Source organism: Myxocyprinus asiaticus, chromosome 6 (assembly GCF_019703515.2).
Source record: "Myxocyprinus asiaticus isolate MX2 ecotype Aquarium Trade chromosome 6, UBuf_Myxa_2, whole genome shotgun sequence".
NCBI classification, from domain to species: Eukaryota; Metazoa; Chordata; class Actinopteri; order Cypriniformes; family Catostomidae; genus Myxocyprinus; species Myxocyprinus asiaticus.
In genome coordinates, this window is record NC_059349.1 from 52,023,996 (window position 1) to 52,051,752 (window position 27,757).

At 37.1% G+C, this 27,757-nt stretch overlaps 2 protein-coding genes across 2 annotated transcripts in view; one reads left to right on the forward strand and one right to left on the reverse strand.

Moving 5' to 3' along the window:
* The window catches only part of ndufv2 (NADH:ubiquinone oxidoreductase core subunit V2), a 21,721-nt gene extending 21,108 nt beyond the window's left edge, over window positions 1-613 (reverse strand). The window contains exon 1 of the mRNA XM_051700633.1: window positions 465-613. Coding sequence (XP_051556593.1) covers window positions 465-506 — 42 coding nt within the window. The 5' untranslated portion in view covers window positions 507-613. The remainder of the gene's footprint in view (window positions 1-464) is intronic.
* A 2,511-nt stretch (window positions 614-3,124) lies between these two features.
* Window positions 3,125-27,757, forward strand: acss2l (acyl-CoA synthetase short chain family member 2 like). The gene is made up of 17 exons (XM_051700616.1): window positions 3,125-3,344; window positions 3,915-4,110; window positions 9,776-9,867; window positions 10,030-10,133; window positions 11,697-11,769; window positions 13,721-13,796; window positions 15,385-15,466; window positions 16,679-16,816; window positions 18,520-18,690; window positions 18,865-18,998; window positions 19,082-19,214; window positions 19,310-19,366; window positions 19,492-19,572; window positions 20,022-20,130; window positions 22,166-22,234; window positions 22,591-22,842; window positions 25,563-27,757. Exons 1-17 carry the CDS (start codon window positions 3,185-3,187, stop codon window positions 25,688-25,690), a joined length of 2,055 nt encoding a protein of 684 aa, XP_051556576.1. The 5' UTR covers window positions 3,125-3,184; the 3' UTR covers window positions 25,691-27,757.

The following is a 27,757-nucleotide window of genomic DNA, read 5'->3' on the forward strand; positions in this document are numbered from 1 at the left end:
CTTTTTGAAGACCTCATTTTAATTGACAGAATACACTACATTGAATATTTGTAATTTAAAATATTCGACACACTGCATAACCATTTAAAATGAACCAGTAAAGTTAAAAAGGTGAAAACTAATAAAAAAAATTGCACTAATACTAAATAATAAATTACAACGTTTAATTTACCTATGGTACTACTCAACCTGAGTGGACAGAAATATCATAAATACAATTATTAACATCTGCATTAATAACAATAATAAACTGGCTAAATCTGGTCATTTCAACAAGTGTTAAGTAAATACGAGAAATGTCATTTTTAAATAACATTTAACACAGACAGGCTTCATTATTAGCTGTTAGCGCATAGCTTCATGTCCTTGCACAGATGTCAACGCTGTTTTAATAGATTATTCCCTTGCAACTGTTCTAAATGCCTCATGAGCTGAATTATTATGACAACTATAAATTATCCTACCGTATAAGACAGCGCAGAGCGCAGAGTTGATGATAATAACATGTTTTTATCGCACTCGGGACACACTAAACACAAGCGGACATCAATCAGTATGAGATCGACTGAGCGGGTCTGGTTATGCAAGAAACGATTTGAGTCTGTGTAATCAAACACAGATCGAGTCGAACTCACACCAAACAGGAAAAATAACTGAGAAAATCAGCGTGGGATGCACTTCATCAGACTGGAACTGTGTATTACTGTACCTCTTATGTCATGATAATATTTGTCAATTTCATGTTCCAGGGACTGAATTGAATTAATATAAACAGATTTCAACTTATATTCAGATTTCAACAGATTTCATATATATATACACACAGTGTTGGGGAGTAATGGAATACATGTAACGGGATTACGTATTTAAAATATAAAATATAAGTAACTGTATTCCACTACAGTTACAATATAAATCATTGGTAATTAGAATACAGTTACATTCAAAAAGTATTTTGATTACTGAAGAGATTACTTTGCATTTTATTTCATTTGTTTCATTTAATATTTCGTCCTTTCAGATGGAAAACATTTATACATATAAATGATGCGATTCAAAGTGCATTTGAACAGCGGTGAAACACTTTCTTATGATGTGTTACATTCATACGAGCAGACAGAGTAGTAAGTTTGAAGTAAGTTTGGAGCAGAAGAAATAGAAACAAACCTTGTGTAAATTGTCAGCTTTACGCTAAGCTAAAGTGCTATTTCTAGCCATTTTACATGCATGTTACCAGGCACGATCATATTTTTTTATCAAGAAAATTCACGTTGGATCTTAATTTCTTTTTTTCTAGTAAGACCTTTGATGTTAGTGCAAAAATCATATTCTTGATCATTTTTTTATTGTTTTCCTGTAAAAATATCAAAAAATCCTTAAAACAAGCTCAATCTGATTTATCTTGTTTTAGAAACAACACTGCATAAGATATTTAGGTTTTTCAGAGAATGTATTTTTAACATGTGTATTTTGTCTTACTGTACTGGCAGAGTTTTTATAGTCAAAACAAGTGAAAAAATCTACCAGTGCTGAAGAAGTAATCCAAAGTATTTAGAATACATTACTGACCTTGAGTAATCTAACGGAATACATTACAAATGACATTTTACAGCATGTATTCTGTAATCTGTAGTGGAATACATTTCAAAAGTAATCATCCCAACCCTGTATATATAAATATATATATAAGGTCACATTAAAGGTGCTGTGAGCGATTTTAGCCATTCTAGAATTACCACAAGTTGAGCTGTTGGATTAGCCACGCCCCTTTTCCCAAAACCCAGCACTCCAAAAATACCAAATGAGCTTAATTGAGACTGACACGAGCAGAAACGGTTGTCAAACACAACAGCAGCAAAATAGCGCCCTCAGCTGACAACTGTTATGAACAACATGGCATAAATGTGGCATTATGCTTCAATAATTCGCTGCAACTACAATACTATGAGAACGCGCAAAATGATTGACAGGCAGAAAGAGTCAGTAACTGCGGACACATTTTTGTTTGCTGTCTCACAGAGTCCAGTAAGATATCTCACAACACTTATTTCATTAATATCTTTCAGGGAGTAGTAAATATTTTTGCATACATTTCCATGAAAAAATCGCTTACAGCACCTTTAGAACTGAGTTGTACATTTTTACCAGGCTTTCATTATTTATTTTTGGTACTTTTCAAATGCCTTTTATGTATAGATTTTATTTTTTTTAGCCTTGTCCCAGACCCAGACTTTCAATATTAAACTTTAAAAATCTATTATAAAAATGATTTTAAAAAAACATGATAATCCATACAAATAGTAAATAAACATAAACCATTTCAATATTTCAAAAATTGTGACTGTCCCACAGTTGTGGCATTATTTGCACCACTCCAAATCATTTTGCCCCTGATAAAGTGCTTTTTAGATTGTGTTCTTGTTGACCAAGTCGACAGAAGTGTCATTGAAGAGTTAAGAGTTTTTTTTATTTTTTTTATGTAATTACTATCAGCTTAATTTTCACCATAGAATTCTATTACACATGATACAGAATTTGAGATGTGCGGGAAATGACCCTGAAATGACAAAAATGACATAAATCTCCTGTGATGCATGTAAATACAGTGTTGGACATTGGTAAATAAAAAAATATAAAATTAAAAATAGTGTGAGTGTGAAAAACCGAATATAACAAGACTTTACTTTTAGTAGTTGAAGACACACAATATAGGGATTTGGGTTTTGTCCATCAGAATTTGTCCCCAGAAGTGAGCTAAATAAAAAAAATTTCATGACACTCATTTGGAAAATAATCCATATTAAAATGAAATATATATATATATATATATATGCAAAAACTTTTCTGTTAGGGTTAGGTTTTGGGCTAGTATTTATAATTTGTTATGTGTAAAAAAATAATACATAGCCCCTATTTAGATAGCTAAATAAACGAGTGTGTTTCAGTAAACATGCAGTCTGATGCCAATCACCCGTCTGGCTCGTGCTGCGCCACCCTCTGCAGTGGGATCAGCAGCCGAGCAGTCACTCAGCCAATCAAAAAAGTAGGAGTGCTGAATGGCACGCTGTGATTGGTGGAAGAGGCTCTGAGCAGACAGGGCAGGATTAAAAGGTGGGTGCAGCATGCACAGACACTTCATCTACAGAGTGACACCGTTCCTAACACACTTCATAAGGATTACTTTATGTCTCCTGTATCAGAATCCACCAACATGGTTGTTCCAGGAACTCAAGAGCCCGAGGAGAAGATATACTATCCACCGGATGGCCTGTTTTCAGATGCACATGTGCCAGATTTTAATGCATATCTTTCCCTATACAAAAAGTCTATTGAAGAACCTGAAGGTACAGTGTCATTTGATGTTGAGCATCAGTTTAGAAACAAAGTGTCTTTTTTTTAAGTAAAAATATTTAAACATCCTTAAAACAAGGTAACTTTTCTTTAGAATCAAAATGACATATCTTGATTTTTTTTTTCTTCATATGAGGTTTATGCTTAAAACAAGGAAACCTATTTGCCAATGGGGTGAGAAAAATATACTTGTTTTCCCTTAGACATACATTTTCTTTATTTTTTATTTTTTTATTTTTTCATATTTCTCTGAAAACAAGACTTAATATCTTGTCATTTATCTTCTCAACCGAATGAAATCTTGTTTTAAGGATGTTTACATATCACGTTTACATATTTTATTGTACAACATTTTTTAGTGACATTCATACTGCAAATATAAGTATATATATATATATATATATATATATATATATATATATATATATATATATTACTTATATTTGCAGTATGAATACAAACTGTGCATGCACCTTAGTAGTAAAGTCAGCTATTATCATTCTATGGTTTAATGTACGATAAATGCAATAATGCCATTTTTTTTAATCTGAAATGCATTGCAGAGTTCTGGGGGGATGTTGCTCAAGAGTTTTACTGGAAGAAGACCCCGTCAGGCCAGATGATGCAGTATAACTTTGATGTAACCAAGGGAGAAGTTTACATTAAGTTCATGGAGGGTGCAAAAACCAACATTTGCTACAATGTTCTCGACCGAAATGTGCATGAAAGGAACCTGGGCGAGAAAGTGGCGTACTACTGGTAAAATCTTGAAATGCACAAATCTGTACCTGTTTGCTTTGAGTTTGATTTTGCATGCCCCATGCAATATTGATTAATTTAGATGCATTTGATGCAATTTAGACATGGTACGTTTTCTAAAGAGGGTTTTACAGTTATCAACTGGCTGCTTAAGAGCTTAGCACTAAAGTCACACATTTAAATACATTAAGTTATTTAGAACTAATGCATTTGTGCAAGGCTCAGTACATTCCTTTATTAACTAAGAATTCTGGGAATACTTTTTTGTTCTTGCAAGTATTTGCTCATAGAACATGGAATAAATTCCCGTTATTCCAAACAGACAGTTTAGGGAACAATAGTTATTCATAGTGTTATTGAACCCCATATCACCTGCATATCACAGATAAATATGCATATCATATATTTAGGGGCAGTGGTGGCTCCACCAAGATGCCACTGTTGGGCCCTTGACCCCATCTGCTCAAGGGGCGCATGTATCATGGCTGACCCTGCGCTCTGACCGCAGGTCGGCTGGGATATGCAAAAAATGTACAGGGGCAGTGGTGGCTCAGCAGTTAAGGCTCTGGGTAACTGACCAGAAGGTCGGGGGTTCAAGCCCTAGCACTGCCAAAATGCCACTGGTGGGCCTTTGAGCAAGGCCCTATCTGCTCCAGATGCACCTGGCTGACCCTATGCTCTGACCCCAGCTTAGCTGGGATATGCAAAAAAAGATTTTTTTCTGTATATGTGCAAATGTATAATGTGTGACAAAAAATAAAGGCATCTAAAGGCTTCTATCACAGGACAATCTAAGTGCATAAACAGTGATAGAATAGTTCCTGTAAGAATTGCATAAATGTTTTTAAAGTGTTGACTCTTGTGTTGATAAGTTCCATGCAGGGTATTGCAATTAGGTAGTATTGGCATGAAACTATGTAATACAGTTGTGATTATTGTACTTGTATAACCTTGAGTTACATTATGTTTTGTAGTATTAATAGCATTCTGGAACAGTGGGTGTCATGTTACTACTGTCTTGTACAAGTCAAGAGACATTATAGGCAATCACTGATGTTCTTTTATAATTTAAACAATTTCTAACAAGCCTTAAAGGATAAATCCCATTTAAACATGTCATAAACATAACGCATATATACATTATACACACACACACACACACACACACACACATATATATATATATATATATACACACACACACACACACACACACACATATATATATATATATATATATATATATATATATATATATATATATATATATACACACACACACACACACATATATATATATATATATATATATATATATATATATATATACACACACACACACACAAAATAGTTCACCCAAACATGAAAATTCTCTCATCATTTACTCACACTCATGCCATCTCAGATGTGTATGACTTTCTTTCTTTTGCAGAACACAAACGAAGAATATTTCAGCTCCGTAGATCCATACAATGCAACTGAATGGTGACCAGACCTTTGAAGCTCCAAAAAGCACATAAAGGCAGCATGAAAGTAATCCATATGACTCCAGTGGTTTAATATATGTCATCTACAGTGATATGATCACTTTGGGTGAGAAACAGATCATTATTTAAATCCTTTTTAACATAAATCTCCACTTTCACTTTCAATTTCAGAATGTGAAAGTGAAAGTGGAGATATATGGTAAACAATCAAAATAATCAAAAATCATATCGCCTCTGAATATATGTATTTAACCACTGGAGTCATTTGGATTACTTTTATGGTGCCTTAATGTGCTTTTTGGAGCTTCAAACATCTGATCACCATTCACTTGCATTGTATGGACCTACAGAGCTGAAATATTCCTCTTAAAATCTTTGTTTGTGTTCAGCAGAAGAAAGAAAGTCATACACATCTGGTATGGCATGAGTGTGAGTAAATGATGAGAGAATTATAATTTTGGATGAAAATTCTAAATTATTTAATATATTTGTTATATATTTTCCTACATTAAAAAGTCTATTTTTAAGATTTATTGCATTGTCACGTTATTTATTTTTATGACAATTAAGCACAAATATAAAGAAATTATATTATTAATGAGAATTTGGGGGGTTGCTTAATTGTTATGCAAATAATGACACAATGCAACAACAAAATAGAAGAAATCGAATATAAATATGCAAAATATAATTTCTCTATTCATTTTAATGTGGAAATATGGACATGTTCTTGACAGGTTTTTGTGAAATTCCCCCTAAGAGTAAATAGGGAAATGTTTAACTGTGTCCATCTAAATATGTTTTACATGGATGACAGATCTCCATGACTCTGGTTCTTACAGTAAGCTAGTCTAGTCTGTCTCTCTCTGGCACATTGGATGAGGTGGTTTTGGCAGACTGTTCAGTCTCATAGTAGATGCCAAGAATCAAAGCATGCAAACCATGCAAAAGCTACACTTCAGTTAGACATTAACCGCCATGAACTAATAATGGACACAGGTTTTAACAGACTTTTCTTTTTTGTAAAAAGCAACATGAACACTATGGGGGCCTGATGATCCATGTTATCCAACATAATTTGAGAATGTTCCAAAGAGCATCTTGTGTGCTTCAATGAAAGCAACAAAACCTGACCAACTGTACAATTTCCAGGTTTAATTAAAATGTTTAATCTTTATTAAGTAATACACAATATGATGCAATGTGCTAGCTTCAGAGGTCAGAATTCCATCTTTATGGTGCCCATCATTCATACAAGAGAGGTCACTCACTTGGCCGTCTTGTCGTCTGTTCATCATGGTCTTTCCATTTTTGGACGGCCAGGTGCCGTTGTCCAGTAAACCTAAGCCGTGAGCTCACTTACTGATTTGCTTTTTACTGTACTAAAGTTGGCAGTCATGCATTGCAACTCTGTAGCATCCTGTGTGTTGCACACTGTTGTGTGAAATTGCACACTTTTAAGTGAAACAATAGAAAGACATAACCAATAATAATGGAGTTTGTTGAGGCAAGAATCAATATTACTATTGCTCATACTTAGGGTTAGGTGTTTGTTCAGATCCCTACTCCTAAATATTAAAATGTGGTGCATAATTCGTCCACCATAGTTTGTACTTTGGATATGAAAGATCCATCATGCATTTGAGGAGATGTGTGCTATTACTTTTCTGAGCGTTTGGACTTATGATTTATGCCTAGTGAACTATAAAATGCCAGAGAAAATTCCCATAGACATGTATTGAAGGAGGGATCTGAGATATATATACAGACTAGAATATAATAGAGACTTTGGGTTTGTTGTTTTGATTTGGGCCAGTTAGCAATCAGCCAATACACTGAAGCAACTGTATAGCAATGCCTTGACAACCACCCACAAAACTCTAGAATCATACTTGCATCTTTGCACAGACGAAGACCACTCACATTTTCTTAAGATATAAAAAATCAGAAATAATTAAAAAGTTTAAAACTCTAGTCTAAACCACAGTGTTTAACAAGGCAGGTTGCCATTTTGTGATTTGATGAATTGACTGTTCTTTTGGCTTGGACAATAAACAAGGATCACTGGCCAAATATAGAGCTGACAGACATCCAAATCCAACACAGACTGCTAGGCCAAAAGGGACTTTGTATCTGTTCCTGTAAAAACTGGACACATGTAAACAGATATTGAAATCAGCTAAACTGCAAAAAAATAATAAAAAAAATAAAATAAAAAAAATAGACGCAGCGCAAAAATGATAACAAAATACAGGCGTATTTTAAAAGTTCTTTTTAACTTAGCAAGGTATTTAAAAATCGCTGCATTCCTACACCGGATGCTAAAAACAGCGAGACACGACAGTCCCACATGACACACTAAAAAAAAAACAGCAAGATGCAGTGCTCCAGTGAGACACTAAACAAAAACAGGGAGACGCAGCATTCCTGCGCAAGATGCTGAAAAAAAACCCCCAGCAAAATGTGGTACTCCTATGCGAGACCCTGAACAAAAACAACAAAGAATGATATGCCAGCACAGGACAAAAAAAAAACAAAAAAAAAAAACAGCGAGACGCGATGCTCCTGTGCAAGATGCTGAAAAAAACCCCCAGAGACACAGTGCTCCTGCGTGAGACTGAAAAAAAAACACTGAGATGCGGAATTCTAGCGCGAGACACTAAAAAAAATCCAGCCGGACATGACGCTCCCAACACTGAAAAAACAGTGAGACATGGTGCTCATGCGCGAGGCGCTAAAATAAACAGCGAGACGTTGTGCTCATGCGCGAGGCACTAAAATAAACAGTGAGACGTTGTGCTCATGCGCGAGGCGCAAAAATAAACAGCGAGATGTTGTGCTCATGCGCGAGGCGCTAAAATAAACAGCGAGACGTGGTGCTCATGCGCGAGGCGCTAAAATAAACAGCGAGAGGTTGTGCTCATGCGCGAGGCACTAAAATAAACAGCGAGACGTGGTGCTCATGCGCGAGGCACTAAAATAAACAGCGAGACGTGGTGCTCATGCGCGAGGTGCTAAAATAAACAGCGAGACGTGGTGCTCATGCGCGAGGCACTAAAATAAACAGCGAGACGTGGTGCTCATGCGCGAGGCACTAAAATAAACAGCGAGACGTGGTGCTCATGCGCGAGGCACTAAAATAAACAGCGAGACGTGGTGCTCATGCGCAGGGCGCTAAAATAAACAGCGAGATGTGGTGCTCATGCGCGAGAGGCTGAAAAAAAAAACAGTGAGGTACGGTGCTCTAGTGCAAGAAGCTGAAATAAAACCCCAGCAAGATGTGCCGCTCTTGCGTGAGACAATGAAAAAAAAAACTGCTAAATGCGGCGCTTCTGCTTGAGATAAAAAAAAAAAAACATCGAAATGCGGTGCTTCTGCATGACATGCAAAAAAAAAAAAACAGCGAAATGTGGTGCTCCTGCGTGAGATGCAAAAAAAACTACTAAATGCGGTGCTCCTGCATGAAATGCAATAAAATGGCAAAATGCGGTGCTCCTGCGCGAGCCAAAAAAAAAAAAAAAAACGGTGAATTGCGGTGCTTTTGCATGAGACGCAAAAAAAAAAAAAAAAAACTACGAAATGTGGTGCTTCTGCATGAGATGCAAAAAAAAAAACAAAACAGCGAATTGTGGTGCTCCTGCACGAGACGCTAAAAAAAATAGCGAGATGTGCTGCTCCTATGCGAAACTAAAAAAAACAGTGAGATGCTGTGCTCCTGCGTGAGACGCAAAAAAAAACAAACAAAAAAAAACAAAACTGTGAAACGTGGTGCTCCTGCATGAAACACTACAAAAAAAGAAACAGCGGGATACAACGCTCCTATGCAAGACGCTGAGTAAAAAACTGTGAGATGTAACGGTACTGCGTGAGACACTGAAAAACAATGTGGCATGGTGCTCTTGCACAAGACGTCCAAATTTTTTTTTGATATACTGCAAATATATCTGTCTAGTGCTTGTTTATATAGAAAAACACTGCAGACGGAGGCAAAAAAAAAACGCTTTCAGTGTGAACGGCCCCTAAGGTGTTTTATCAAGTACACAGTATGTACATTAATCTAAACAGAAAGCTTTGATATCAGTTTTTAGCAACAATATAAAAGCCTTCTTATGTACATAAGGCAAAGGCGTATATCAGTTATTTCCTAATGGCTTGATATTGATTGGCATTTTCTGTAGGGAGGGAAACTCACCTGATCATCACCTGACGATCACCTACAGCCAACTGTTGAGACAGGTGTGCCGATGTGCTAATGCTTTAAAGCTGCTGGGTAAGACCTTCATCTTCCTCTTCCCCTGTGTCACCTCAGTCTGAGCATGCTCAACTTTTTATAATGCAAATATGATATAAGTGCATTCAGTCTGTTCATCAAAGATGTCAAAACGAGGATTGCTAATTCACACAACTCTATGCACTCTTTTCTGTGCTCCAGGTGTGAATAAGGGGGATAGAGTCGCTATCTACCTTCCCATGATTCCAGAGCTGGTGTACACAATGCTGGCCTGCGCTAGAATTGGTGCTGTCCACTCGATTGTGGTTAGTAGATTAATGTCTTACATTTATCTGCAGAACTAGAGTACAGAAGCACAGAATTATTGTCATTTCACTTAGTCTGAATAATTATTTGTAAACATTCATAATATTCACCATCATGTAACTTCTGACCATAATATTGACCATTCAAAATTCACAAAATGTCTATAGTGGTGCTTGCTTAACAAATTCCCTGCCTCGTTATTCAGTCTATATCAAAAAGAAAACTTCAGGGCCAGTATGTGAGTTTTGACATTTCTCTCCAGAGACCTATAAACTACCATTTATTTACCTTGAGAAAATGTAAAAGTTTAAACTGGGGTCAGTATTTAGCATGGAATATGCATGAAATGAGTATGCCCTCTTTTCCTCTGCCAGGACTATTTTTGCCAGCCAAGCCATCTCTTGCCATGTAAAGGTTATAGCTGTATTTAAAAATATCACACGGGTGCTTTCAAGGTCTCTTGAAGTATTGAAGTCTATTTTTATGCTTGGATGATGACCCAAATTGGGTCAGATTATTGTGCTACTTTTTATTATTTAAAACAGTCTTTTTTTGTTTTGGAAAAAAGAACACCTTGAACTTTTGGTTTTTCAAAACCCCTAAAACCGTCCATATCTAGGGACGACGATGACCTAGCAACCACCCAGAATACCCTAGCAACCACTAAGGAAACTCTAGTAACTGCCTGCAACTTGCTAAAAAAACTATCAGAACACTTTTGCAACCACATAGAAATGCTTTGCAAACCACTCGCAACACCTTAGCATTGTGGTGACAAATTTAACACAAGCTAGCACCACTTTCTTATTTTCTAGCAATTAAAAAAAACAACACACTTCTTTAATAAACAGCTTGTCTCAGATACTGTTATTATAACCTTTAAAGATGCTGTAAGCGATTTTTTTCATGGAAATTATGCAAAAAACATTTCCTACTCCCTGAAAGATATGAATGAAATAAGTGTCCTGAGATATCTCACCGGTCTCTGTGACATCTCTAGACTCTGTAAACAGCAAACAAAAATGTGATAATATTTTTGTATAAAAAAACAGCGAGATGTGTCGCTCCTGTGCGAGATGCTGAAAAACACATTGAGATGTGACATTATTGCGCGAGACGCTGAAAAAAGCCCAGACACACACGACGCTCAGGTGTGGTGCTCTCTAGATTCTGTAAACATCAGACAGCATGCCGCAGTCTCTGATGCTTTCGACCTGTCAATCATTTTGCGCATTCTCATAGTATTGTAGTTGCAGCGAATTATTGAGGCTTAATGCCATTTTTATGCCATGTTGTTCATAACAGTTGTCAGTTGAGGGCGCTATTTTGCTGCTGTTGTCTTTAAAAACTGTTTCTGCTTGTGGCGGTCTCAATAAAGATCATTTGGTATCTTTGGAGTGCTGGGTTTTGAAAAGAGGGGGCGTGGCTAATTCAACGGCTCAGTCTCGTGTTAGTAGAACGGCTAAAATCTCTTGCAGCACCTTTAATGTTATAAACACACAAACAGCAGGGAACTCCTCCTTTGCGTGAATGTCTAACTCTCTCCTCTTTTCCTCTGTCAGTTTGCAGGCTTCTCCTCTGAGTCTCTCTGTGAGAGAATCATGGATGCTCAGTGCAAAATCCTGGTAACGGCAGGTGAGTATGACTTACAGGGCAGAGTTTATCCATAACTCCTCCTCCCCGTCAGTGTTTTATCATTTGTGCAGTAGGCATCCAGATCTGTACTAAAGGATGTGTGTAAAGGCTTTACATGAAAATGTAATTTAAATTTTATGGAGCTTGTTCCATGGTGGAAGAACCCATCATTTCTATAATTTACTAAGTATATTAAACAGTCAGTTGAATTGTATTTTAATGGCTTTATTTTTTACGAGTTTTAAGAGTTAATGTATATTAAAACAATGTGGTGAACAATTTCTAGTGCTTATTTTTTAAGGCTTAAGCATTTCAGTTTCATAACAAAATTCCAATAAATTGAATTGTGTAATGTTTAACAAAATTAAATAAATAAAACAAACTATTTAGTTTTTTTATTTAGTTTTTTAAATTTGATTAAAGATTAAATTCAAATTTGATGTAGATGATGAGTTTAGTTTAATGTGTCTAATAAGTTCAAATTCTAACTATCAGGGGGGAAATTGGCATTATTAATCAAAATTAATAATGTAATTATTGTCAGTTAGTATGTCACAAAATGCGTGTTGTTGTATTGGACTACTGAAATTCCTGTCTTGTGTGACTGTGTTGAATTTCCTTGAATTGCAATTATATAAATTCCACTTCTTATCATTCCAATTCAATTTCCAATTTAACTTCCTGTGGGGCGTGACCAATTCAATAAAAATGTATTACTTTATGCTGCATTTGCACTTTTTGGACCTTCTATTTATTTTTTTATTTTTCCCCTTTTCTCCCGCAATTTGGAATGCCCAATTCCCAATGTGCTTTTAAGTCCTCGTGGTCGCATAGTGATTTGCCTCAATCTGGGTTGCAGAGTACAAATCCCAGTTGCCTCCACATCTGAGACCGCCAACCCGCGCATCTTATCACATGGCTTGTTGAGCATGTTGCCATGGAGACATAGCATGTGTGGAGGCTTCACACCATCCACCGCGGCAACCACGCTCAACTCACCACACGCCCCACTGAGAACAAACCACATTATAGCGACCACAAGTAGGTTACCTCATGTGACTCTAACCTCCCTTGCAACCAGGCCAATTTGGTTGCTTAGGAAGCCTGGCTGGAGTCACTCAGCACGCCCTGGGATTCGAACTAGCGAACTCCAGGGGTGGTAGCCAGCGTATTTTACCACTGAGCTACCCAGGCTGGGAAAGCAGGTCAGACACATCTGGGATGGCGTGAGGGTAATGATGAGAGTAAATGATGAGAGAATTTTCATTTTTGGGTGAACTATCCCTTTAAGTACATTACTTGTGTTACACATTTCTAAAATGAAATTCTTTATGTATGGGGAAAAGTGTTTTAGAACATTTTTCGATTAAGTAATCCGTAGAGTAATCTGATTGCAATTTTTTAAACAGAAGTAATTAGTAATTGGATTACTCTATTTTCTTTTTTTTTCTTTTTAGTAGCTTACCCAGCACTGGCTGTAAGTAGGTTTACTGAATTAGTTTAGTAGATGAAATGTGACCTGGACATGTTTTGTGAGATTCATCCATATATATCCAAAAGAACAAAGTAGAATATCCTAATGGGATAGTAAACCCAAAAATCTGTCATCATTTACCCATATGGCTTACTAACGCAATATTCATTAAAACAACTCCTTTTGTGTTCCTTATAAGAAAGTAAGTCAAATCCAGTGACTAGTTCCTCCTCATAAATGCTCATTGTAGTATCCTGGGAACTTGTAAACATGACTTTGATTCCTGGTGGACTGATGCAAACATGTGCATCCTCACTCCTGGAAAGTGCATAAAGCCCGCCAATCAGATTGGAGCTTGCCGTTTTGAAAAAACTCTTTCCATTTTTGTGTGCAATATGCATCAGACGGTTAGTGAGTTAGTGATTAGACCCTTCCTGTCTCACATATTTGCTCTCTGTGTTTGTATGTGTCCTACAGACGGTGTGAACAGAGGGGACAAGCTGATCAATTTGAAGAAGATTGCGGATGAGGCTTTAGAGCGTTGTAAGGGGAGGTGCGTCCATCTCTAATGCTCATCCTCTGTTTATATGAACCTTACTTAATTTGTCGAGGAGAGGTTTGATATTATATTATATGATATTTCTAAATGATCAGTCTAATTATTTTGGCCTGGCAGACCATAATACAAGTGAAAAATTCCATAGAGTTACATTGACTCAAACCAGATCTAGAGACCAGAATATTATAGAGACTAAGGGGTGAACATAGCAATGCCCCAGCAACCACACTTGAAACTGCATGGCAATGCCATAGCAACACCCTAGCAACTTCATGGCAATGCCCTAACAACCGCTCTAGAAACTGCATGGCAATGCCCTAGCAACTACACTAGCAACTGCATGATAATGCCATAGCAATCACCCACAACACTCTAGCAACCGCATAGCAATGCCATAGCAACCACCCAGAACAACCTAGCTACTGCAAAGCAATGCCCTATCTACCACCTGGAACACCCTAGCAACTGCATGACAATGCCCTAGCAACCACCCTAGCAACTGTATGTTAATGCCCTAGCAACCACCCTAGCAACTAAATAGCAATGCCCTAGCAATCACCCTAGAAACTGCATGGCAATGCCCTAGTAACCACCCTAGCAACTGTATGGTAATACCCTAGCAACCGCCCTAGCAACTGCATGGCAATGCCCTAGCAACCACCCTAGCAACTGAATGGTAATGCCCTCGCAACTGCCCTAGCAACTGCTTGTCAATGCCCTAGCAGCCACCCTAGCAACTGCATGGCAATGCCTTAGCAACCACCTGGAACACCCTAGCAACTGCATGGCAATGTCCTAGCAACCACCCGCAACTCCTTAGCAACTGCATGGTAATGTCCTAGCAACTACTCTAGCAACTGCATACCAATGCCCTATCAACCACCTGGAACATCCTAGCAACTGCATGGCAATGCCCTAGCAACCACCTGGAACACCCTAGCAACTGCATGGCAATGTCCTAGCAACCACCCGCAACTCCTTAGCAACTGCATGGTAATGTCCTAGCAACTACTCTAGCAACTAAATAACAATGCCAAAGCAACCACCTGGAACACCCTAGCCAGGGCTGGATTGGTAATCTGGCATACCGGGCATTTTCCCGGTGGGCCGACGCACTTTGGGGCCGAGCAGGGGTGGACTGGCCATCAGGAGAACCGGGCCGGCCGTTAAACGGGCCAAACGGCGCCGCGATATGCCGAAGGGGGCAGCGATATGCAGAAAAGGACAGCGAAACCCCCCCCAACAACTTTTGGGCCAGTTTCTATGTAAAATCCCAGCACGACTTCTCTTCCCAGTCCACCCCTGACCCTAGCAACCACCTAGCAATGCCCTAGCAACCAGCTGCAACACACTAGCATTGTGATGGCGATTTTGCACGAGCAAGCACCTCTAAAATTTTTCAGAAAATGTAAAAATCTTGTAATCTGATTATAACTTAAAGCCATGTCTTATTGCAGGCAGATTTCATCATTTGAATTGAAGTCAGTGGAGTCACACTGTGGCACAGTTTCTAAACTCTTTTATACAAGTTTTTTTATTTCCCTTATAACTTTATTAGAATCTCTCTCTCTCTCTCTCTCAGCACGACCTTCTCTGTTCAGAAATGTGTGGTGGTGAAACATCATGGCTTAATAACAAACAGTGATTCTTCCAACAAACTACAGGTTAGTTAAACTGAAACCTTACAGGAATAGTTCACCTCAAAATGAAAATCACTCGGACCCTCTCCATGTAGAATAAAACAGCTTTTATAAGGTTACTGATATGACTGAAGTCTATATTATAATGTGAGTGCTCTTGATTTCCTACATATATTGCAAAATTACAATTCATGTCTTTACGAGTTAAACTTTTTAAATGAGGAAAAAATTACTGAGTGCTCCTTTAAACCTGTATGCTGTTATTACATTTTTGTTTTTTGTTTTGTTTGTTGAACATCAAAGGAGACTTTCAAAAGAATCTTCCCCATACAGCTTTTCCATACAGTTCATAACAACCCAATTTGTCAAACACCATAAAAGCCCCATAAAATTAAGTTATATGACAGCTGTGTGTAACAGACCAAAGTCTGAGTCATTATTTGCAGATGAGCTTGTCCTCCACTCTATCTCTCAAATCTCAATCTCATCTGTGTTCAATTTAAAAAATGCACCTTTAGGTACAATTCTTAAAAATGTGACCGCAAATGAGATTTTGTATGTAGACTAACGGCGGAAGCTATTGTTTGGCTTCAGAAGACTTGGAATATAGCGCACAAGTCATATAGAGTACTTTTATGGTGCTTTTACAGTGTTTTTGTTCTTTTATTTACCTGGAAAAGAGAGATGCACATCCTTTTGTTTTCCACTGAATAAATAACAGCATACAGGTTTAGAACAACATGAGGATGAGTAATTAATGAGAACTTTTTGTGTGAACTACGATCAGAAACATACTTCACGCAAGTACGTGTATGCAGCTGAGAGTGTTTGACCAACATATTGCCAACGTGTGGTCCGGTAATTGTGGCGGTAACAAATCTCAGTACTCAAGGGTGCGATAGAGTTACCTTCAAAAGTTTGAACCATTAAACTGGATGTGTTATTATTCAGAAAAGTTGCTATTAATATGTTCACTTTAACTTACTTGCTCAGCAATATTCTTTCCAAATTGTTGCACTGCCATGACAGTAGTTGACTTGAAAGAGGAAGCACACTTAATTTCACACTAATGTCTGCATTAGCTCTCCTTGTGGCAAAAGTGAGAATGCAACGCGTACTTGTTTACTGAAAATCTTGATTTATGTCGTAGCTTTCAAATATTTTTAATGTTAAATAGGAATCTTTTTAACCTTAATTTTCAAACATTTACATCCCTTTTCTATGTGTGTGCTGTAGACACCATGGGATGCAGAGTGTGATATATGGTGGCATGATCTTATAGACGGTGCGTCAGATGAGTGTGAACCGGAGTGGGTGGATGCTGAAGATCCTCTGTTCATTCTGTACACCAGTGGATCTACCGGCAAACCCAAGGCATGTGACCTCGCACATTTCACCATTAAACAGTCATCTTTTGTTTAAAGTCATTTTAAATGGTCATGGGAAACCTGGAAAATATCAGGGAATTTTAAAATGGGATTTTAAGGCCTGGAGAAGTCATAAAGGAATGATCATAATCATAAAAGTCAAGGTAATTTCTAAAGTGACACTCTGCTCTGATCACCTAATTCATCAGTTAAATATTGCTCTTGATTAGAGCTAGTGTAGAGAACTTGAGAAAACGTTTGTGAAGGTTCTTGTCATTTAATTGGTCAAAATGGTTCACAAATTGGTCTGAATTCATGAGCGAATCTAGTGTCTGAATCAAAATCATTTCTAAAAATTGGTTTCCAAAAATAGCATACGACTGGAAGTCATGGATTTTCATTGGTCAAAAAGGGTGGGAACCCTGTTTAAACATTATATTTATGTAAGTATATAGAAATAGTAAGGAATAAAAAAAATAAATAATGCAAAGCAATGAACATTTGAATAACATTGGTATGTTCCAAATGGCAAACTAGTATTTGCTCGACTTCTTATTCCAGCGTGAATTATAATGAATCAGAAACTTTATCCGACTGTAATGTCTCTTTTTTTGTCTTATTATTTGGTCAGCCTGCTAAATGTTCAGTCATTCTCATTCAAAATTATATTAAAAATTCAAATGTAACTATAATTAGATGAATTAAACATGCAATATAGTGAGGTCATGTGACAACAAAGCAGGGGCATGTCCAGGATTTTATGCCAGGGGTGGCTACTTGTAAACTGCAGTCTGTTTCACATACTTTTTAAAAAATAGTATGCTGTATAGAGTATTTTTGCAAACTATTGTTTGTTTCATATACTTTAAAACATTTTTTCAAATAGTATTCGGTATACAGTATTTTTGCAAACAGCAGTCTGTTTTGCATACTAAAAAAAAGTATTTAGTATACAGTATTTTTGCTAACTGTTGTCTATTTCACATACTTTTTTTTAAATAGTATGCCTTGTACAGTATTTTTGCAAACTGCAGTCTGTTTCGCATATTTTTTTGAAATAGTATGCTTTATACAGTATTTTTGTAAACTGCAGTCTGTTTAACATACGTTTTTTAAAATAGTATTCGATGTACAGTATTTTTGTAAACTGTGGTCTGTTTCACTTTTTTGAAATAGTATGCTTTATACAGTATTTTTGCAAATGCGGTCTGTTTTATATAAAAATGTTTAAATAGTATGCGGTATACATTATTTTTGCTAACTGCATTGTTTCGCATACTTTTTTAAAATAGTATTCGATGTACAGTATTTTTGCAAACTGCAGTCTGTTTCACATACTTTTTTGAAATAGTATGCTTTATACAGTATTTTTGCAAACTGCATTCAGTTTTGCGTACTTTTTTAAAATAGTATTCGATGTACAGTATTTTTGCAAACTGCAGTCTGTCTCACGTACTTTTTTAAAATAGTATGCTTTATACAGTATTTTTGCAAATGCGGTCTGTTTTATATAAAAATGTTTAAATAATATGCGGTATACATTATTTTTGCTAACTGCATTTTTTAAATAGTATGTAGTATAATTTTTAGTATTAGCATGTTTAGTATATAGTATACAGTATGTAGTGCACAGTATGTACAGTACTAAGCAATATTCTAGTTTTCCACTCTGAATATAGCCTATGTCTCATTCATTCATTCTCTGTACAGGGGGTTGTCCACAGCGTCGCTGGTTATATGCTCTATACATCACTGACCTTTAAGTATGTTTTTGATTATCACCATGATGACATTTACTGGTGCACTGCAGACATTGGCTGGATCACAGGCCACTCCTACATCACATACGGCCCATTAGCCAATGGAGCGACGAGCGTGCTGGTAAGTTCTCCACTGAATTATAATGCCTTTAAAAGCACAATGTTTAATTGCATGAACTGACATTTTGCAAACTCGGGGCTTGTTTCAACAGTGTTTCATCGTAGCTTAAATATGTAATCAGTCTAGTGTGAGATTAATCATTTACCCCAAAATGATTGGTCATTTGTGTGATAGTTTGAAGGTGTGCCGGTGTATCCACATGTGGGCAGATTGTGGGAGATTATTGAGAAATATGGAGTGTCTAAGTTCTACACGGCGCCCACTGCTATTAGACTGCTGATGAAATACGGCAAAGAGCCACTACAGCGGTATAAGTGCACATATAAATAGCACTAGCACCACTCTCTTTTTTTCAGGAATGTAAAAATAAGTAATTTTATGTCTCTCTCAGGTATGATTTGTCCAGTCTACGTGTGTTGGGTACAGTTGGGGAACCCATAAACCCAGAGGCTTGGCTTTGGTATCATGAGGTTGTGGGGCAGCAGCGCTGTCCGGTTATCGACACATTTTGGCAAACAGAGACGGTAAAATATTTACATTTATTTTATATTTAAAATCAGAAACACTCAGAACGTTCTGTTTTATTAAATTAGGTTAAATCTTTAATCTGTGTTGGCAGGGCGGCCATGTTTTGACCCCACTTCCTGCTGCTACACCACTGAAGCCGGGATCTGCTGTGAGTCATCTTAAATTCCTATTAAATTATTATTAATAATTATCAAAACACTGCATTATTGGACGGATGACTTTTTTGGCCTGTGATATCAGTGTCGACTGTATGAATGCATCGTCTCTGTGCAGACATTCCCGTTTTTCGGAGTTCAGCCCGCCATTCTTAATGAACATGGAGAAGAATTAGAGGGGGAGGCGGAGGGATACCTGGTGAGAATTATATCCAAGTTTTAAACTGAGTAAGATAGGGTAATTATTAAAGTCAACATGGAACTTTTTTCAACCCATTTGACTACCGTGAAGTATGTAATTTTGAGCGAAACAAAAAAAGAGTAAAAAATGTAGGGTGAGACTTGATTTTATCCAATGTTTGAATTGATTAGATGGTGAAAGTTCTCTATGTGGCAGGTGGTTTATGGGCAATAATGTGCATGAATGAATCATAAGCAAAAAGACCAGGAACATGTATAGATGAAGAAAAAAGGTCAATTTTGATTTCATGTTGATTTAAAGATTTATCAGAGTATTTACCTCGGTTCATACTGGTCAGGGTTGTGGTTTGTAGCATATCAGATATTCCAACTGTTATTTACAAACTGCATAACAGAGAGGAAGTCTAAGGTGTAATTCTGACATTAAACTGATGTTTTTGGTGTCAGGTTTTCCGGAAGCCCTGGTCTGGAATGATGAGGGGTGTATACCAGGATCAAGAACGTTTCGAAAACACCTACTTCAGAAAATTCCCAGGATTCTATGTGACAGGAGACGGTAATACTGCAGGATATCCAGATGTTTCGTAATTAGTATTGTGGAATGTTACATTTAAAAGCGATGCATTACATTATTGTGTTACTTGTAATAAGATTTACTAATTATGTAACTTTTTACGGAAATTGAGATATTAATGATAATAATAATAAATGTAATTTATAGCATTACATTGTAATTTTCTATGCATATTAATGTGTTAATTACTTCTGCGTAACTTCTAATAAACGTAACTAATTATGTCACATTTTCTCTTTTTATGGAAATGATGTTTGTTTATTTTGCGTTACTTATAATAAATGCAACCTAATTATGTTACATTGCAACTTTTACGGAAATTAATGTGTTAATTACTTCTACATTACTTCTGATAAAAGTAACCTAATTATGTTACATTGTCACTTTTGAAATGAACGTGTTAGTTAGTTTTGCATTACTTCTAATAAACTAATTGTTACATTGTCACTTCACGGAAATTAATGTTAGTTACTTTTGCGTTACTTTTCCTAATAAACGTAAATAATAATGTTACATTGTCACTTTTTTTAAATGTTTTATTTAATTTTATCCCCTTTTCTCCCAATATGGAATGCCCAATTCCCACTACTTAGTAGGTCCTCGTGGTGGCGCGGTTAATCACCTCAATCCGGGTGGCGGAGGACAAGTCTCAGTTGCCTCTGCTTCTGAGACCATCAATCCGCACATCTTATCATTGTGCATGACACCGTGGAGACTCATAGCATGTGGAGGCACATGCTACTCTCCGCAATCCACGCACAACCTACCACGCGCCCCATTGAGAGCGAGAACCACTAATCGTGACCACGAGGAGGTTACCCCATGTGACTCTACCCTCCCTAGCAACCGGGCCAATTTGGTTGCTTAGGAGACCTGGCTGGAGTCACTCAGCACGCCCTGGATTCGAACTCATGACTCCAGGGGTGATAGTCAGCGTCAATACTGGCTGAGCTACCCATTGGCACTTTTGATGGAAATTAATGTGTTACCTTTGCATTACTTCTAATAAAAGCAACTAATTATGTTACATTGTCACTTTTGATGGAAATTAATGTTAGATAATTTTGCGTTACTTCTAATAAAAGTAACTAATTATGTTACATTGTCACTTTTCACGGAAATTATTGTTAGATAATTTTGCGTTACTTCTGATAAACGTAACTAATTATCTTACATTGTCACTTTTTATGGAAATTAATGTGTTAGTTACTTTTGCGTTACTTCTCCTGATAAACGCAACTAATTATGCTTCATTGTCTCTTTTTACGGAAATTTATGTTATTTACTTTTACGTTACTTCTCCTGATAAATGTAACTAGTTATGTTACGTTGTGTCACTTTTTACGGAAATTAACGTTTGTTACTTTTGCATTACTTCTAATAAACTAATTGTTATATTGTCACTTTTCACGGAAATTAATGTTTGTTACTTTTGTGTTACTTCTCCTAATAAAAGTAACTTATTATGCTACATTGTCACTTTTTACAGAAATTAGCATGTTAATTACTTCTGCATTACTTCTAATAAATGTAACCTAATTATGTTATTAGTTACTTTTGCGTTACTTCTGATAAACGGAAGTCATTGTGTAAACATTGTCACTTTTTACAGAAATTAACGAGTTGAGTAGGCCTGCATGATGCAATGAAAAAGGGATTGCCTTTTTTAGTTAATAAATCAAATAAAAAAATAATAGAAATGCTTGCTACGTATTTGAAAAAATAACAGGTGTAAATTTGAAAAGTGATGTTGTTTTACTCGTTATACAAAAAGCAATCTGATTACGTAACGTGTGGTTACTTGTAACCTGTTATCCCTAACAATGGTTATGATCAGAGATTTCAGAGTATTTGTCATGTCTTACTCTTTAATAATGTACTAGTCACCATGAGGCGTTTTTAAGCAGTGTCACCAAATTAAAGCAGTCTCTATTTACAGAATGACCTGTTGCTGTATCATCTTGCAGTGTATTGGCAGTGTGTGTGTGCTGTAACTGATGTGTCCTTGTGTCCTCAGGCTGCCGGCGTGACAAGGACGGATATTACTGGATCACGGGCAGAATCGATGACATGCTCAATGTCTCTGGTGAGACCTTGAAGGATTTCATTTCAGTGCTGCCCTCTAGTGGTTATGGATATCATATAAAGAGACGTTCTCATTTCCTACTCTTAAAGGGATAGTTCACCCCAAAATGAAAATTCTGTCATTATTTACTCACATGTTATTCAAAACCACATGACTTTCTTTCTTCTGTGAATCAGAACAGGAAAGGTTTTTAAAAGTGAATAGTGATTCTGGTCTGTCAAGGCATTTATTAAGAAAGTAAATAGGATACATTTTGATCGCTTGTCTTAAAGAGACAGTACTTTGTCATACTAAAGTATGTACAGTATGTAAACACAAACAAAAACAGGTGTCTAACCATACCTCTCTTGTGTAAGGTCATTTGTTGAGCACGGCAGAGGTGGAGGCGGCTCTGTCTGAGCATCCATCCGTTGCTGAGGCCGCGGTTGTCAGTCACCCACATTCAGTGAAGGGAGAGTGTATGTATTGCTTTGTCACGCTCAAAGACCACCAAGAGTTCAACCATGCGCTCATGGAGGAATTAAAGAGGAAAGTGAGGGAGAAGATCGGACCAATAGCCACACCAGATTTCATCCAGAATGCCCCTGGTCTCCCCAAAACACGCTCAGGTAACAAGATCTTCTGTCATTCTTACTTGCCTTATGTACAAAAATATAGTAACTGCTTTGTTTTATTGGGTCATTGACAAATAATGTTGTCCGATGTAATAAAAATTAGAAATCTTGTAAAAATCTAGTGTAAAATACACGTGTCCAGTGCGTTGAAATGTAATCTTAGTGTACATGTTGCTTTCATACATTTTTGAAAAACACTGATAGCATTTATAACAATAAATAAATAGTAATAATAAAAATTTAATGACTTTAAAAATGTTAAGTGGTGTAACCTTCAAGTAAAAGGTATTATAATACTTTCCTTGAACCTTGAATACACATGAGTGTACACAACTTAATCATTAATTGGTAACATTTTACAATAAGGTTCCATTCATTAACATTAGAGTAACACACCTAGAGTAGAGTAACACACCTTCAGGACAGTTTTCTGGATGAATCTACATGCTCTTCGTGTTTATTCCGCCTATTGGCTGGAGTTTGTTTATAGATTATCTTTAGCCGTGTAATTCTGTCTCACAAAATTTGTATAGAAACACTGGACTTAAGTAATCCGATGGCAAAGTTTTCACGGGGGTTCTCGTAGGTGTTCTTGCATTCCTTGAATTGATCACGTTTCTCTCTTGTCGAATTCGCAAAGTCTGGGAACAAGAAAATGCTGTGGTTTTTCCAAGAAAGCCTTCCTTTACTCCTCGCCTTGCGTAACACAAGATCTTTATCGGATGATCTCAGAAATTTGGCCAGAATTGATTGGGGCCTGTCTCCCTCTGCGGATCGCTGAGCAGGAACCCTGTGAGCTCGCTCGATTTCCAGCTTATGGCCTGCTATGTAGCAGATTCGGAAGGAGCCCATCCAGGAATTTCACCATATCCTGTCCCTCTTCGGCCTCAGAAATTCAGACGATACGGATGTTATTCCGCTGGCTACGGTTCTCCATGTCCTCTAACTTCTCCCAGACATGCTCCAAATCCACCTTGGTCGCTAGTGGATTAGCAGATAATTCCCTCTCTGATGACTCCAGATAATCGATCCGTTTTTCGACATCCCCCACTCTTGTAACCACCTCAGTGAACTTCGCCTTCATGGCAGTGATCGATCGACGTATCACAGCAAGATCCTCCAAGCCAGCAATGACCTTCGTCAGCATTGCCGACATTTTCAGCATCTCTCGCAGCATTTCCCGCACCTCTCCGACTAAATCAACTCCCAGGCTTGCGGCCTGCTCGGGGGTGTCAGCTTGAGCACGTAAGTGTCTTTTAATGTCTTCAGAGCTCGAGGATTTTGAATTCTTTGACATATTATCCTTCTTGAACAGTTATGGAACAGAGTGTATCGAATCTCACCGGTTTATGTCATTAAAAGTGTTAAAACTAGCAAAGTGTGCAGAGCTCACCGTTCACAGGTCAGATCCTCGCATGGCGTCACGTGACTCTCCAGGCAGGTGGTTTTAATGTTGTGGCTGATCAGTGTGTGTGTGTGTGAGTGTGTATATATATATTACATGACAACAGAGTGGCTACCTGCTTTGATTTGGTGGCCAAAAGTTTTTCAAATATTCATATTAATATTTTAATGTTAACAAAATAACTATTTTCATATTTTAAAACAAAATTGTTTCACTGCTTATTTTTAAGAAATAATGATCAAAGACTATTCCAAACTATTCGAATAATGATCAAAGACTATATTTTTTCCAAGAAGTTTTATTTTCCCTATCTGTCACTCACTCGACATTGTGTCGATGTAGTGACATTAGGGGTCACTCTTGGGAGCCCCAAACACCTCTGCTTTTTTGAAAAAAGGCCAATGAGAATTGGCGAGTGGAATTTGCATGCCACTCCCCCGGACATACGGGTATAAAAGGAGCTGGTATGCAACCACTCATTCAGATTTTTTCTTCGGAGCCGAGCAGTTCTATTCATTGAAGCTGAATTCATCCGCGGAGTTCATTCACCTCATCTGCTGGATTCTACGGCACATTTCAGCGGCTTCTCCCCCTCTGCACCCATGGAGTGCAGAGAACGCCCCTGTGCGCTTCGGCAGAAACAACTAAAAGAGTATATTCTAAAAAGAGTATATTTTCTTTCTAAAAGAGCGGCACACACGGAACGTCTCTTAAAGATGCCTTTCCATTTGTGTGTTATTCCTGGTTGTGGTCGATATTTCTCCGCTTCTGACGGCCACGATCACTGTCTTACATGTCTGGGCAATGCCCACGTGGAGACATTGTTCGTGGATGAGTCATGTCCTCATTATGAGAACATGACCATGGCAACGTTGCAGTCACGGCTTGCTTTTGTAAGAAAGAAAGGGACCTTGTCTCCGCTCCTTAGCACAAAACTCGAATGAGTTGTTGCATACCAGCTCCTTTTATACCCGTATGTCCAGGGGAGTGGCATGCAAATTCAAGTCCCAAGAGTGACCCCTAGTATCACTACATCGACACAATGTCTCGTTCCCTCCATCAGGGAACGGAGGTTACGAAAGTAACCAGGATGTTTTTTATAAATCTATTCTCACTTAATATCTTACTTGCGTATATTATCGGTATAAGGTCTGGTCCACTTTGCAGTTTATTCTGGGCAAGAACTGTCCATTAAGACAGGAAGAGACTGTCTAAATATGATAATATATAATATACAATATACAAGATAATATACAAACACCTGTAGCATCTGGTACATTTTTAATCCAGTCTGTTACCTGTCCTGCAGGTAAGATCATGCGACGAGTTCTTCGACAGATCGCCCGCAACGAAAAGGACCTGGGTGACCTCTCAACCCTGGCTGACCCCCAAGTCGTGGAAGTTCTGTTTAGCCAAAGATGTGAGGCAGCTGCATGATAACGGACTAATTTCCTTGCTCTGATGGTTTTGATGCCTCAGTGACCCTGTGTGTGCTCGCCCAGGGTTAAAGACTTTGGGTTTGGGCTTGGAATGGGCTCTTAGATCAGATCTTATGGGGTGTAACTTTCAAACCTCTGCCCTAAATACAGAACAAAAACGGCTGATTACAAATCACAAATTATATGTCAGCTCTTCATGAAACCCTGGGTTACATATGTCATCAGGACAAACTTACTGCAGTTACCAATTCATTTTGTGAGTTGATACTTTATGGAATGTTTAAGTCTTCTTTATTTGTTTGTTGCGAGTTAAATCTCTGCTCATATGAAGGAGTGTTTGGTTTATTTTTTAGGAACTGGTTATATATCACAAACTTTGAAACATCATGATGTTGTTCACACTGTAGAGAAAATGTATCTACTTTATCACTATTCTGAGCACATTTTCTGAGTTTAACAGTAATCACTGGACTGATTGTTGTGTTTGTGTAGTAGTGTCTATGAAATAAACATTTCTGATAAGGTCTTGCAGTCATTTGCATGGCTTATCAGTTAAAAACAGTCCAATTATGGTGAAATATTAGTGTTTTTTTTTTTTGTTTTTTTTTGCCAAAACAAATGTTGATGTTACTATTGCTCATACTTAGGGACCTAAATTACTTAATAATTTTACTTAACCTGAATTATTTACTTTATATAATTGTACATATGTGATTATATAAATATATGATTATTTATTAAGCAGTACCCCCTGAGATATTAAGTACTGTTAAATGAATATTTCAATACAAGTAAAGCTCAAAAGAATATTTTAACTAGTCCTTCATTTATTAAAAAAAATAAAATAAATAAAAAAATAATCACAGTTACAAAAAGGAACTTACAATGGAAGTGAATGGGGCTAGTCCATAAACATTAACCCTCCTATGGTATTGAAAAATGGCACCTCCCTTTAGTATTCGCTGTCATATTTGACCGGAAGGTTTAGATGTGTAAACCTTTTTTTTATGATGATAATGATGCCATTTCTTTTTTCCCTGAAGTAAGATCAATAAACTGATGCATTGCTTTGGGGATTTTATGCTATTTTGATCTTATTTACATGAACATTTCTACATTTTACCATTAAGTAAAAAAAAACAAACAAACAAAAAAAAAACATTAATTTGAATATATACAAATAAGCAAATTCTTCACATTTTTTGAAACAGAAAATATGAGAATGTGACATACATTGGAGGCAGATTGCTGCCATCTGGTGAACAAATATAAATAACATGACTTGAAAACCATGTCATGACAGTAATAGCTAGTAGATGACTGCAGTTTAGCATTTTAGAACTGAAGTGTCAGTTTTTGCAGTTAATGTCATTATGCTTGCAATCAAGACAGAGAATAAGCATTTTTCTACCAATAATTTATTTCAAACATAATGCATTAACTCAAAGAAAATGCATAATAATGTCCAGAAAATGAACATCAGGAAACAGAAATTAACTGCAAAATTCTGAAAATTCAGTGAGTATAAAACAGAAGAATCAGAGTAAACAATTTGCAATTTCAAACTTTCTATAGTAAAGATTTATTTTACAAATGAATGTGTGTGTGTGTGTGTGTGTGTGTGTGTGTGTGTGTGTGTGTGTGTGTGTGTGTGTGTGTGTGTGTGTGTGTCAGATTGCTGTCATCAGCTGGAGAACAACAGATGACTTGTAATGCCAACAATGACCAAAAGATGGTTGTAGAGCTCCACTTATTGATGCCCTGGTTCTGTGCGTGTGTTCTGCATTGTGAATGTGTTATTGTCTCACCCCTTCATTTCTGTGTGTGTGTGTGTGTGTGTGTGTGTTTAGCATTCTGAATGATTTATTGGTTTTTCTGATAAATGTCAAAAAATAAGCTCTGTGTTATAGTCTCACCAGTTCATTTTTGTGTTTGTGTAAGTGGGTGTGTATGTTTTGCAGGAGGATGTTTTAGAGACTCACCCTGAAATTTCTGTTTGTTTTTTCTGCATTGTGGCTGATTTATTGATTGTATTTGACAAATAATAATAAAAAACTGTTCTGTT